The 12,500-nt window shown below is 41.0% G+C and overlaps 1 protein-coding gene across 1 annotated transcript in view; it reads left to right on the top strand.

The window, feature by feature from the left end:
* ldlrad4a (low density lipoprotein receptor class A domain containing 4a) overlaps positions 1-3,760 on the top strand; it is a 22,284-nt gene extending 18,524 nt beyond the window's left edge. The window contains exon 4 of the mRNA XM_083524611.1: positions 1-3,760. This exon is cut by the window's left edge and continues 501 nt beyond it. Within this exon, the coding sequence (XP_083380737.1) occupies positions 1-9 (9 nt within the window). The 3' untranslated portion in view covers positions 10-3,760.
* Positions 3,761-12,500: the final 8,740 nt, after the last annotated feature.

Raw genomic sequence — 12,500 nt, 5'->3', positions numbered from 1 at the left:
CCAACTTGACTGATAAGCACAGAGTGGGAGGGGCTGTGCTCTTTTGACCCTGTTCATTAATATGCGAAAGAGGCCGTGGATTCCCTCCAAGCACTCAGTCCCTTGCACAATTTAGTAATCCAGAGAATCGAGGAACCAAGCTTAAGTGAATATCACTTTTTTTTTATACTTTTTTTTTTAATTTTAAATTTTTTTGCTACAACCTGTGGGCCTCGTGTGGATGTTCAGGCTCTTTTGCAACTTCTCCTTTCACGCTTTTTTTAATGCTTTCTTTTATTTAAGTACGTTTCTTTCGTTCAAGGAACTGTGCCGGATATAGGATTTTGTTTATTTTTTCTCCTTTTTTGGTTCACGTACAACAAATTTTTTTCCTACGTTCTTACCCTATCCAAATCCGAGTGCCATGATTTATGTCATTGTGATTTAAATCTCAGTGATGTCATCAAAATGCAGAAAAAAAAAGTATACATTGCACTAAATACTTTTCTTTTCCCTTTTTTTTTAAAGCCATATTAATTTTTGTCTTATGTTTTGTCTCCCATTTCACTTTTTCACATCTGATCCAGCCTTTAAACAAATAATCCACTACTAACCCACAAGATGGCACTTAAAACAAAAAACAAAGGCGTTTGTTTAAATCGTTTAGTTTTTCTCTTGTTGAACGTCAGCCTTTCATCCTTCCATCCTATCAAAATAGCACTTTAAAACTCGCTTGCTTCAGCATGGTCCAGATACAAGGGAATCATGGAAAACGTAGTCTTATGCACGTCCGCTAAATCAAATGCGTCTCATTCGCTAGCTGATTTTCTACGCTTCTTGCTTTACAAACGCTGGTTGTTTTTTTTGTAGTTCTTAGTTTCAAACTCAAGTTCAAGTTAGAAAGTATTCCTCTAATAGAAAACTCAGTTTTATTTTGTTACCTGTGATGCCTAAATGTTGGCCATTTTGTCCTAGATCTAGAGTTAAGATGACACATTTATATAAATTATATAACTACTTGAAAAATTCTCCTTTAATGTTCTAAAAACATCCGTGATGTCCAGTAATACAAAATGAAACATCATAGGAACGTTAGAGTTAGAAGGCAAAAAATATATATACTTCAGGGAACCAAAAATAACAATGAGAAAACTTTTCAGTGACCTAAAATTGTTCCAGTAACGTTAACTTGTTCTACTAAATACTACGTAGAGATTGAGATCTACCTGGCTAGCTAGTCATGTGACTGCTAGATTTTTATCCACATTTGTTCCATAGCATGTTTAGCCGAAAAATGCTGTTTGTCACCAAACACAACTTTAACTAAGCTAATTGAAGCAGCGCTTTAAGGCTACTAGTTTATTATCCAGCGTAGATGTTACCTGTTATGCTAGAAGTTAGCAAAGTTTGTTAAGAAGATACATCATGTTCGGAAAACAAGTATTGTTTTATATTTATCAATAAAACCAGTAGATGTGGAGCGCTACCCAGCTAGCGACAAATAATCTGAGGAAAAATAGCTAATAAAAGAATTGATATCAGATGAGTTGAGCTGCTACGGGACTGACAACGTTTCAAACCAAGCGTGTTATTTAAAAAAAAAAAAAAAGCAAGATGTACTCATCCGGTGTGTGTGAGAAACAAAGAAAGGTCCTGCTGCTGCTATTCTAATGCTAACTTGGTTTCTAATGCAAAATGCTAATGCTGCTCTCCATCTCCTCACGTTCACTCATACTTCATTTTTACACGTTCTTTTTTCACACGTTTAATCTTTTTACATTTATTTTCTTCTCGTGTGTGTATCGCTGTTTAATCCCCGCTCTTAAAAACCTCAGAGTGGCTGTAATTTTTTTTTTTACTTTTTACTTGTAATTTTTTGTTTTGCTGCATGTTCCTCTGAGAAGATTCGGTGCCTAAAAAATTGTGTTAAAACAGAAATAGGAACTTTTTCACTTTGCACTCTGACCCCCAAGCCCATCTACCCCTCTTAACCGCAACCCCCTTGATTCCTTCAACTACCAACAACCCCCCAACTCTGCCTCCAACAAACACAATTACCTTGACCCCCCCCCTTACTCAAACACCCCATAGCCTTCCACTCCCTCGATAAATAAACCCCCTTGACCTCAAACTTCCACAAATACAACCCCCGTTATCTCTCCAACTATTGCTCCACTCACCATGCCAACCCCCAAAAAACACAACCTTTTGACTCCCGCACAAACACAACCCACTTGACCCCCTTACCCAAATACCAGGTACCTCTCAACTCCCTTACAAATAAAACCCCTTTGACCCTTCCACAAACACAACCCCCTTGACCCCCTTACCCAATTGCCAGGTACCCCTCAACTCCCTCACAAATAAAACACCTTTGACCCTTCCACAAATTAAAACCCCTTGATTTCTCCAACTAATCCCCCACCTCTTACCCAAACCCATCCACCACCACAACTCCCCAGCAAACACAACCCTTTTGACCCCTCCTGCTACACAACCCCCTTACTAAAACACCTTAAACCCCTCAACTCTCTCACAAATCAAACCCCCTTGATCCCAACAACCCACAAACAACCCCCTTGACCTCCCCTACCCAAACATCCCCATACCCTCTTACTCCTTCACAAAAACCCCTGACCACACCCCCCACAAACACAAACCCCTTGACTAATCGACTCAAGCATTCCCATACCTCCTGACTCCTACACAAAAACCCTTGACCACACCCCCCACAAACACAACCCCCTTGACTCATCGACTCAAACATTCCAATACCTCCTGACTCCTCCACAAACAAGCTCCTTTGACCCCACACCCACAAACCTTCTAAACACCACACCCAAACATCCCTATACTCCTCGAGTCCCCTTACAAGCATAACCCCCTTGACCCAACCTTCCCCATACCCCCTGAATTCATCGGACACTCCCCACCCAAACTTATCTGCCCCATGCCCTTAAACATAACACTTTAGCTTTTACCGTGATCCTCCAAAAACACCCCTTTGATCCCACCCCCCCAACCCTGTACATACACCTCACAACCCTCTTGACTTTGCTCCTTTCCAAAAATAAAAACCCCTTTACCCCCCCCCCCCACCACAAACACAACCACCCTGAACCTCCCTCAAAACAAAACAAAAATCAAACCCAGCATTCCCCCCCCCCCCCTCACCTTTGTTGTGCCTCACTTCCTACGGTGCTTTTTTCACAAGTCTGACTTTGTTTATTCGTACTGTGCTGTATAAAAATATATAACTTGAAAATATTATGCACATATCCTACCCAATGGGTAGACGAGAGAAAAAATACATGAGAGAACAAATGTTAATAGTGTAATATAATGTATAGAAGATATTACGAGGAGAAATTTAACTCGGCCGCTTGGAGGGTTTTTTTGTGAATGCCCTACAATTGTGTTTTTTGTCTTTTGTAATAAAATAAATACACAAATAAAACACAAAAGAGGTCATAAAATTATAAAACAGTATAGTCAACACATACAAGTTACAAAAAAAAACTTCATAATATAATTTTTTTCCTCTATCTGCTATGTGATGATTTTCGAGGCGTTCGCATACAGAACTCGCTGCTGCTTTTATAACTTCCAGAGAACTGATCATTATTAATGCCAGCGCTTGCCATTTATTTATTTGACATTTTTATTGTTATTATTATTATTATTATTTAGTAATTAATAGATGTTCAAACAGAAGAGCTGTATCTTATTTCACCAAACAGACACGAATGGAGAGTTTAACAAATAAAGGTTTTGGATCGTATCCTGTTTGGCCTCTGTTTGGGTTTATTTTATTTTATTCTATTGTTTTTTTATTATTATACATTTTTTTTTTTTTACTAAATATTATACAAAAAAATGGCACACAATTGTGAATTATGTTGTCATTTTTCCTACACTCACATAACTAGAAGACCCAAACCTTTTCCACCATGACAACGCCTCTGTGCACAAATCCAGGTCCTTGAAGATCTTCTGTAATTGGAATGGAGTGTAAGATCTCCTGCTGTAGAGCTCTAAAACCCTATTGAACACCTTTGGTATAAATGTGAACACTAACTGGACCTCAGACATCCTCACCTTCTCACCTACATCAGTACCTGGAGATCAAAATCTCACAAATCTCCACAAGCACACTCCAATAGCTAGTGGAAAATCTTGCCAAAACAGTGAAGGTTATTATAACAGCAAATGTGGACTAAATGTGGAATGGGATGTTCTGAAAGCACACACACACACACACACACACACACACACACACACACACACACACACACACACATATATATATATATATATATATATATATATATATATATATATATATATATATAGAACATGAATGCAGTAGAACATGAACGTCATCACTAAAGCAAGAAACACAGTGAACATGTCTCCTTTCACTGGAGCCACAACTGCACCTCCACATACATCATCTCCAGTAGAAGCATCGATATTCACCTCATCACATCACCCAGGGGTTTCCTGCGTTTCTTCAGTGCGTTACGTTTTTTCTGGGGATTTTAAATAAATGCAAATTGTGGGTTTTTTTGTGCTAATTCTATAGGATATGAAACACAAAAGTATAAACAATTCTTTGCAAAGCTAAACAACTGTTGTAAACTGTTTTGGTGACCTTTCATCATGATGTCCAGCTTTTCTTGAAAAGTTCGACTTGTAAGTGCAACTGCGACCAAATCAGTTTCTTCTCCTCTGTCAGTCAAGTCAAGTCAAGTTTATTTGTATAGCGCTTTTCACAACAGACATTGTCTCAAAGCAGCTTTACACAAATCAACAGTGAAGGTGAATGGTGTGAATTTGTCCCTGATGAGCAGCCGTGGCGACTGTGGCAAGGAAAAACTCCCTTAGATGTTATGATTATGTTAGTCATTGTAGAATAAAAAAAACAGCGATTAAATCTACATGAATAGATTTGAGATTGGGCAGGTTGCTACAGATGCGGTTTGCGAGCTCAGACTAATGCGCTCGCTGACCGTCCAATCACAGGACGCTGACGTGACTTAATACCTTCTAGCAAGCTTTGGAGAGTTAAAATCTGATTGGTAAAAGCAACAGATTTAAACAACCCTTACAGCAATACATGATGTGACAGCTGAAATCTGATTGGATAGAAACTTTAACATAAACATATTATTTATAATAATTACATAATATAATTATAATTTATTACATATTCATGGACAAAATAAATGTTAAAACAGTCTTAAACTCATAAAAGTTTGGACCAGAAGAGAAGGACTTGCTGAATCGAACGGCCTGCTAAAGGTCCGAATACTTATGTACATGTGATACTTAATTTTACTTAAAATTACAGACATTTTTAACATTGAAAAAAAAAAATATATATATATATATATATATATATATATATATATATATATATATATATATATATATATATATATATATATATAAATTATTTAAAAATGATGTTGATCGTAATTTTTTTACTGCAGTATGCAAAGGAAAACAAGAGCAGTGTGTAAATATAGACGCACACACACACACACACACACACACACACACACACACACACACACCACCACCAGGTGTGTGTGTGTGTGTGTGTGTGTGTGTGTGTGTGTGTGTGTGTGTGTGTGTGTGTGCAAAAAAGAGAGGAGGAAAGAGAGAGAGAGAGAGAGAGTGAGAGAGAGAGAGAGAGAGAGAGAGAGAGAGAGAGAGAGAGAGAGAGAGATTAATTTGATAAAAAAAAATAATAATTTTTAGTGACCGAATAAAGATTAAATTTAAGTAACATGACTTAAAGAAATAAACAGATAAAAAAGTTAATGAATTGTAAAAATACCGTAAAAACTAATTTCACGTTTATCATCGACAACAGAGCAAAGTGCATCATTGTGGCAGCAGATTTTCTCAAACATCATTAGTTTGTCTGTTTTCTTCTAAAAGTGAAAGTCCACTTGAATCCTGGACTTCATCATTGCTCTTATCACCATTTTTGCGTCATTTCTGCTTCTTTGTTCTATTTGGTTTTTTTTGTCTGATGTAGATGCACATCTTTGCCTGACCCACAATGAAGTTTAAGAGCTGACACTCTGCTTGCCTTCTCTGTATTTTACACCCAGGATGAAGGTTTGGACTGAGAAGGATTTGTTACATATGCTGCAAAAGGGTAAAAATGGGTTTTAGTCTGAGACACTGAGTAAAAGTGTGAAATATTGTCTCTCTCTGGAGACAGAAGGGACACTAATGACCTGTCCCTGAACACAGAACTGAGATAAAAGCATTTACAGCAATGATTCCGTGCAGGATTCTCCTTTGTATATCTCCAGTCCTTTTGTTTATGGTGGCTTGTAAAGTGTTCTCCACTGTGGCCGCTCCTCCTCCCCCGGCCCGAGGACAGAGCTCCACTGTGTCCACTTTACCATTAAAACTTTTCTTATTAAAAACCTTAGCACAGGCTTTATAAGACATTTTCCCAGAGACCATGTAAACATCCATATTGTGACATTCTTACATTCTAAAAAGTCTGAAGACAGAGAAAGCTCAGGAAAAGAGTCCTCCTCATCCGGCTGTTCAGTTCCTCCAAAGTGCTCCACTAACATTCGTTGTTCCTCTGGTGAGAGAGCAGAGTTCCACCTCTGAAGTAGCCGTGCCAGTCGGGCAGCTACTCCACTAGTGTTCTTGAGCTTTGGTCCAGCCAGGTCCACCAGGTGTCCCAGCGTGATGAGACCAGACCTCTAGTAAAGTCTGGGTGAGGGCACTGCCTGCAAACGAGCTCCATAGATGAGGGGCTTCTGAAGTAGCCAGTGTAGCTGGTTTGTGCCTGTTGCTCTCCCTGTCTTAAAAAGTCTCCACGCTTTAAAAAGATTGTGATAAAAAACAGGTAGTCCCAAAGTGTTCAGTTTTTGAGGGTCTATTAAAAAAAAAAGGTTTATCAAGTCCCAGATTTCCAAAAAATTGGTCACACTTTTCCAACTTAAAGACACTGAACCGCATAAAAACCTCTGTAAAATCTGTAAACAAAAAGCAGTGGTTCTGCTCTGTAGGTGCACTACGGCCTGCCCACATTTATCTTTGGGTAGGTATAAGACACTTTGGGGCACACAGTGTAACTTGTTCCAGAAAAAGTCTAAAAGCATCGACTGAATTCTAGATAAAAATGTTACCGGTGGGTCTATACGTGCTTCTTTGTTCCAAAGGGAGGCTGCCAGGTTTTTAATAATTAGCATGCGTCCCCTGTAGGGCATCTTGGGTAGCAGCCACTTCCATTTATCTAAGTGACCTTTTATTCTCCAAACTGTCTCCTCACAGTTTTTTGCATGTAGGACTCTTCTCCTAGGTAAACTCCTAGGTATTTACCCCTGCGAGTATGGGGACCCTAAATGACCAACACCCAACTAAAAGGGCCTCGCTTTTTTTCAGCTAATTTTGGCTAAGGATATTTAGCCAAAGTCTCTGAAGATTCTGTGTAGTGTGTCGATGTCGTTCCGTTGGTCTATAATTACTGCCATGCCGTCAGTGTATGCTGACAAATGTAAGGTGGTCCCACAACCAGGGATGTTTTCAAATATTGACTTCCCAGGTACACAGTATGTCTGGTCAGAATGAATTTTTTCTTCCAGAACACTTCCCAGTTTGGTGGCTAAAACTTTAGAGAGCAGTTTATAGTTTCTGCATAATAGGGACACAGGTCTCCAGTTTTTTATGCCTGTTAGATCTATTTTTTTTGGGAGTAGAGTGAGGACTGCCCTCCTGCAACTCAGTGGAAGTGACCCTCCAGTTAGACAATTGTTAAGTACTTCCAGCAACTCTTCCACCACAATAGCCCAGAAGCACTTCAAGAACTCTGCTGGAAGTCCATCTATACCCGGTGCCTTTCCACTCTCCGTACATTGTAGTGCTTTAAAAAGCGCTTCTGAATTATTGCTCCACTGAGTGCTGCATCCAGATGTTCAGGGACTTTGGGCAGTCCTCCAAGGAAGACCTGCTCTGTGACTTGGTCCACTTTGAACTCGCTGGTGTAAAACTGTTCTCTTGCGTATTTCTGTGGGTTCAGATAAAATGTCCCCAGTCTCGGATCGCAGGAAGTGGATAAAATGTTTCTGACCATTCTTTCTTTTAAGGTTAAAAAAGAACTTAGATGGTGCATACATTTTGTTGTACCTTGTACTTGTTTTTTAGCTGTGAGGTTCTGACTATGGTCCTGTTCTCCTGTTGGCTGTAAAAGTTCCATGATTTGAATTGTTTTATTGACTGAGACAACTCCCTTGTGACATTTGCAGTGTACTGTTGGCATAGGTTTTTGTGAGTACTGTGACCAGGTCCCACCAATGCTGTAAGGATGTGAAGTTTTTCTTTTCTTCTTTAAACTTTTTCTTAAAAAAAGGTAAAAATATCAGTAAAATGTTTGTTGTGTAAAAGAGCTGTGTTAAAGTGCCAGTGTTTACTCTTTGGCTTAATAGATTTTAAAACTGCTATGCAGGAAACCAAACTGTGGTCTAAGAGAACAACTCTTTAAAATGTTTACATGATGTTTAAAAACGTAAATTACAGTGTCACTATCAGTATGTTTGTCACCGGTAGTGATTTCCTGTATATTATTCATTACATCATCAGTGTCGAGCTCTGTGTTACTGTCGTGAGCATTGATTTCAGCCTGCCCATTGCTCTCAGTGCACCAGTGCTGATCACCTTCTCGCTGGATACTGGGTTAGTTTTAGTGCTTGTCACTTCAGTTGACTTTTTCACAGCATGGGGAAAACACTCCGCTCGCTCGCACTAGGAGTCCACTTTTCCTGCAGCCGAAGCACTTCATGAAGTCGGTTGACACGTAGATAACATAGTCAAACCCATCGATTTTGAACGTTAACATGTGCTCCTGAAACACAGGTTCAGGTGCCAACTGGTTCACTGTATCCTCGGTCAAGCAAAGATGGCAATATACCTGAGCCGGAAAAATCAAAGGCTCCTCCAGCTGAAGTGTTCGACAGCCTTTGTTCTGTTTTTTAAAAACGTTCCACATTTTAAGTCCACGGTAAAACATTGGCAATCCAGAAATGTCCAGCATTTTTTTGTCCATTAAAAACAAGGCTCTGTCCAGCCCCAGTCCTTCAACTGTGCGTAATAATCCACTGGCTGCTGCTCTCCATACTAAGTCTCTGGGTCCAGTGAGGATCTTCTGGATGAACTGGAGGCAGAATGCTGCAGCTCTGCTGGACAGCTGGACCAGCCCGTGCCCTCCTTCCTCTCTCGGCAGATGGAGAACACTCTGAGGAATCCAGTGTAGATTGTCCCATAAGAAATCCACCAGCAGGGCCTGGATGTTCGCCAGCAGGTTCGGTGGAGGATCAACGCAGGCTAGCTTGTGCCAGAGGGACGATGTGGCGAGGTTGTTGATGACCAACGTTTGCCCCCTGTAGGACATCTTTGGGACCAACCGTCTCCACCTGTTCAGTCTGCCTTTCACATGCTCTACAGAACCTTCCCAGTTATTATGTAAAAAGACATTGCTCCCCAGGTAGACACCCAAGTATTTAAAACCACCTCTTTTCCATGCTAAGCCTCCTGGCAGTGACGGTTGCCCACCTCCCCACTCCCCTACTAAAATGGCTTCACTTTTAGAATGTCACAAATTAGGTATATGTTATGTTATGCACAGTACGTCTGGTCATAGTGAATGATCTGCTCCATCACCTTCATCAGTCTCGATGCTAATGTTTTTGACAGCAGCTTGCAGTCAGTGCACAGTAGTGACACTGGGCGCCAGTTCTTCGGTGGGGTCAGGTCTCCCTTTTTTGGCAGCATGGTCAGGACGGCTCTCCTGCAGCTCATTGGAAGCTGACCACCTCTGACACTGTCCTGTAGGACCTCCAGCACATCCTGCCCTGTTACTGCACACAATGCCTTGAAAAACTCCACTGGGAGACCGTCTATACCTGGCGCCTGCCCGTTCTCCATGCCCTGGAGAGCCATCTGAAGCTCAGCCAGTGTCAGCTCCCGGTCCAACTCCTTGGCCACTGACTCTGTGAGCTTTGGAAGGTCTTTAAGGAAGCTCTCCTCCACTAACTGTGCCCCTGACCTATCACTGCGATACAGCTTTGAGTAGAAGCTGACTGTCTGCTGTTGAATTTCAGAAGGCTCTGACACGAGATCCCCTGATTCTGTTTGCACAGAATGTGTTAATCTTTTCTGTCCATTCTTTTGTTCTAAACTGAAGAAGAACTTAGAAGGAGCATCCATCTCAGTGATACGTGAGTGGACCAGCGTCCTCTGTGCTGTAGTGTCCAGCAGGTCGTTCATTTTGACGTTTTTGCTTTTGAGGGCTTTAATATGCCCTCGATTTCCTGTGGCCTCCAAATGCTGGAGTTCACTGTCTCTCTCTCCAGAGCTTTCAGAGATCTGGCAATGTCTCTTGTGACATTGAGAGTGTACTGTTGACAAAATTCTTTGACTTGTGCTTTGGTTGCATCCCAACACTGCTGTAGAGAGTTAAAATCTGCTTCTCCAGTTTAAAACAATTTCAGAAAAAAATAAAAGACTCTCAAAAATCAGCATCTTCTAAAAGTGTGGTGTTAAAACACCAGTAGCTGCTCTTAGGTTTTATGTTCTTTTTACTGATGGTGCACTGAACCATGCAGTGATCTGAGATGCCTACTGGAAAAATAGAACATCTTGTAAAATAAGTCAGTTGATGCTTAAAACCATAAAACTGATCTAATCTCTCCAGAGAGAGCGTGTTGTCTATGCTGTGGGCTCACGTGTACTGTCTCTGTTTCTCATTTAAATTTCTCCATATCTCACAGAGATCGTGGGTCTCCACCATCTCCCACAGACATTTACAGGAAGCTGCATAAGGTTCTGCATGATTTCTGTATTTATTTTCTGCTGTGCAATTAAAATCTCCTCCCAAAACTACAAACTCTGCAGTGCTGCAGTTTCAAATAACATTGTTGAGTTTGTGTAAAGACTTCATTCTCTCCACTGCACTGGTGGAAGCGTCCAGATAACACACTAATACAGATAAACACTAAAACCTCATTCTCATCAAAACATTCACTTTTAAAAGCCTCCTGTTTAAAACAGGAATAAAATTGTGAGTAAAAAGCAGGGCAGCAGCACCACTAAGTGACGTGTTGTGACTTAAAATCACCAACCCGTCAGACTCCTTCACCCAGTCAGCAGTGTTACTGATGTCACTGTGGGTCTCCTGCAGTATGACCACATCACCATGTTTCTCATAAACTCATAAAGCTTTGCTCTCTTTCCATAATCCCTTGCTCCATTTAGATTAAAACTCGCAACTTGAATCTTGTTCAATAAAAATTCAATAAAAGTAAAACAAACAAATTCTAAAAGCACTAAAAATAAAACACCGCACACTTCATCAGTCTTCATCAAAGTTCTCCCTATTGACCTTCATTATCATCTTTTTTAATCTTAAAATTTCCTGATCTATAAAAGCTCCTTCTTTTCTTCTTTTCTTTTTTTCTCTTCTCTTGTCCCCTGCCTCGCTTCTTCCTTTTAGTCAGCACTTTGAACTGGGGCTCATCTTCCATCTCCACGTCTCCCAGCGCAGGCAGCTCCAGCACTGCTCCAGAGTCCAACGTGACTTTTTCGGTTTCGCAAGGCCTCTCCAGGCCCGGTTTAGCTGAGCAGGGCTTCTCCTGGTCCAGTTCAGCTGAGCGGGGATTTTCTGTGCCCGGTTCAGCCTCTGGGGTGGTCCTGTCATTAATGGACCTCTGGTCTACAGTCTGAGCTTGGGGCTCACGCTGCCTAGGCCCTGGTGCAGCAGCAGTTACGCCTTTCAGCAGCAGGCCAAGCTGAAGCCGCAGGGGAACGACTCCAGCAGGTTCAGCTGCTTCCTGCCCCAGTCGCTTGGAGACACCGGGGTCACTCTGTCTTTCAGGACAGGCGCAAACAAGATGCCCAAACTGACCACATTTAAAACATTTAATTTCTGAATCAAAAATTAATCAGTGGAAACAAAGATGTTGTAGTCAAACCCATCAATCCTGAACTTAAAGACCATGTTTAGTTCCTCAACACCTTCATTCAGAACTATAAACACCATCCTCCTAAAAGACACCAAGTGTTTAACTAGTGGGGACTTACAGCTGAGGGGGATCTTCTTCATGGGGGAGATTTTCTTCATACCGAGACAGCTCTTTCACAATCGCTTCATCACTAATAAAAGAAGGGATATTTGACAGCAACACCTTTTTTTTCAGGAGAACTGAGTGGAGAAACCAGTACACACTCATTATTAACAACAATTCCTTTCTGGATCAGTTTATTCACTTTATCAAGATTATTCATGAAAACATTTATAGCACTGTTCATGCGGGAGGCAGAGACAATGTTCTCATGTCCCACCACACCAACCGCCAACACACACTCTCCCCGCACACACACACACACACACACACACACACACACACACTCCTCTACACTCTCCCCGCACACACACACACACACACACACACACACACACACACACACACACACACACACACACACTC

Source organism: Silurus aristotelis (genome assembly GCF_946808225.1).
Source record: "Silurus aristotelis genome assembly, chromosome: 21".
Lineage (NCBI taxonomy): Eukaryota > Metazoa > Chordata > Actinopteri > Siluriformes > Siluridae > Silurus > Silurus aristotelis.
This window is presented reverse-complemented; position numbering and strand designations above follow the sequence as displayed.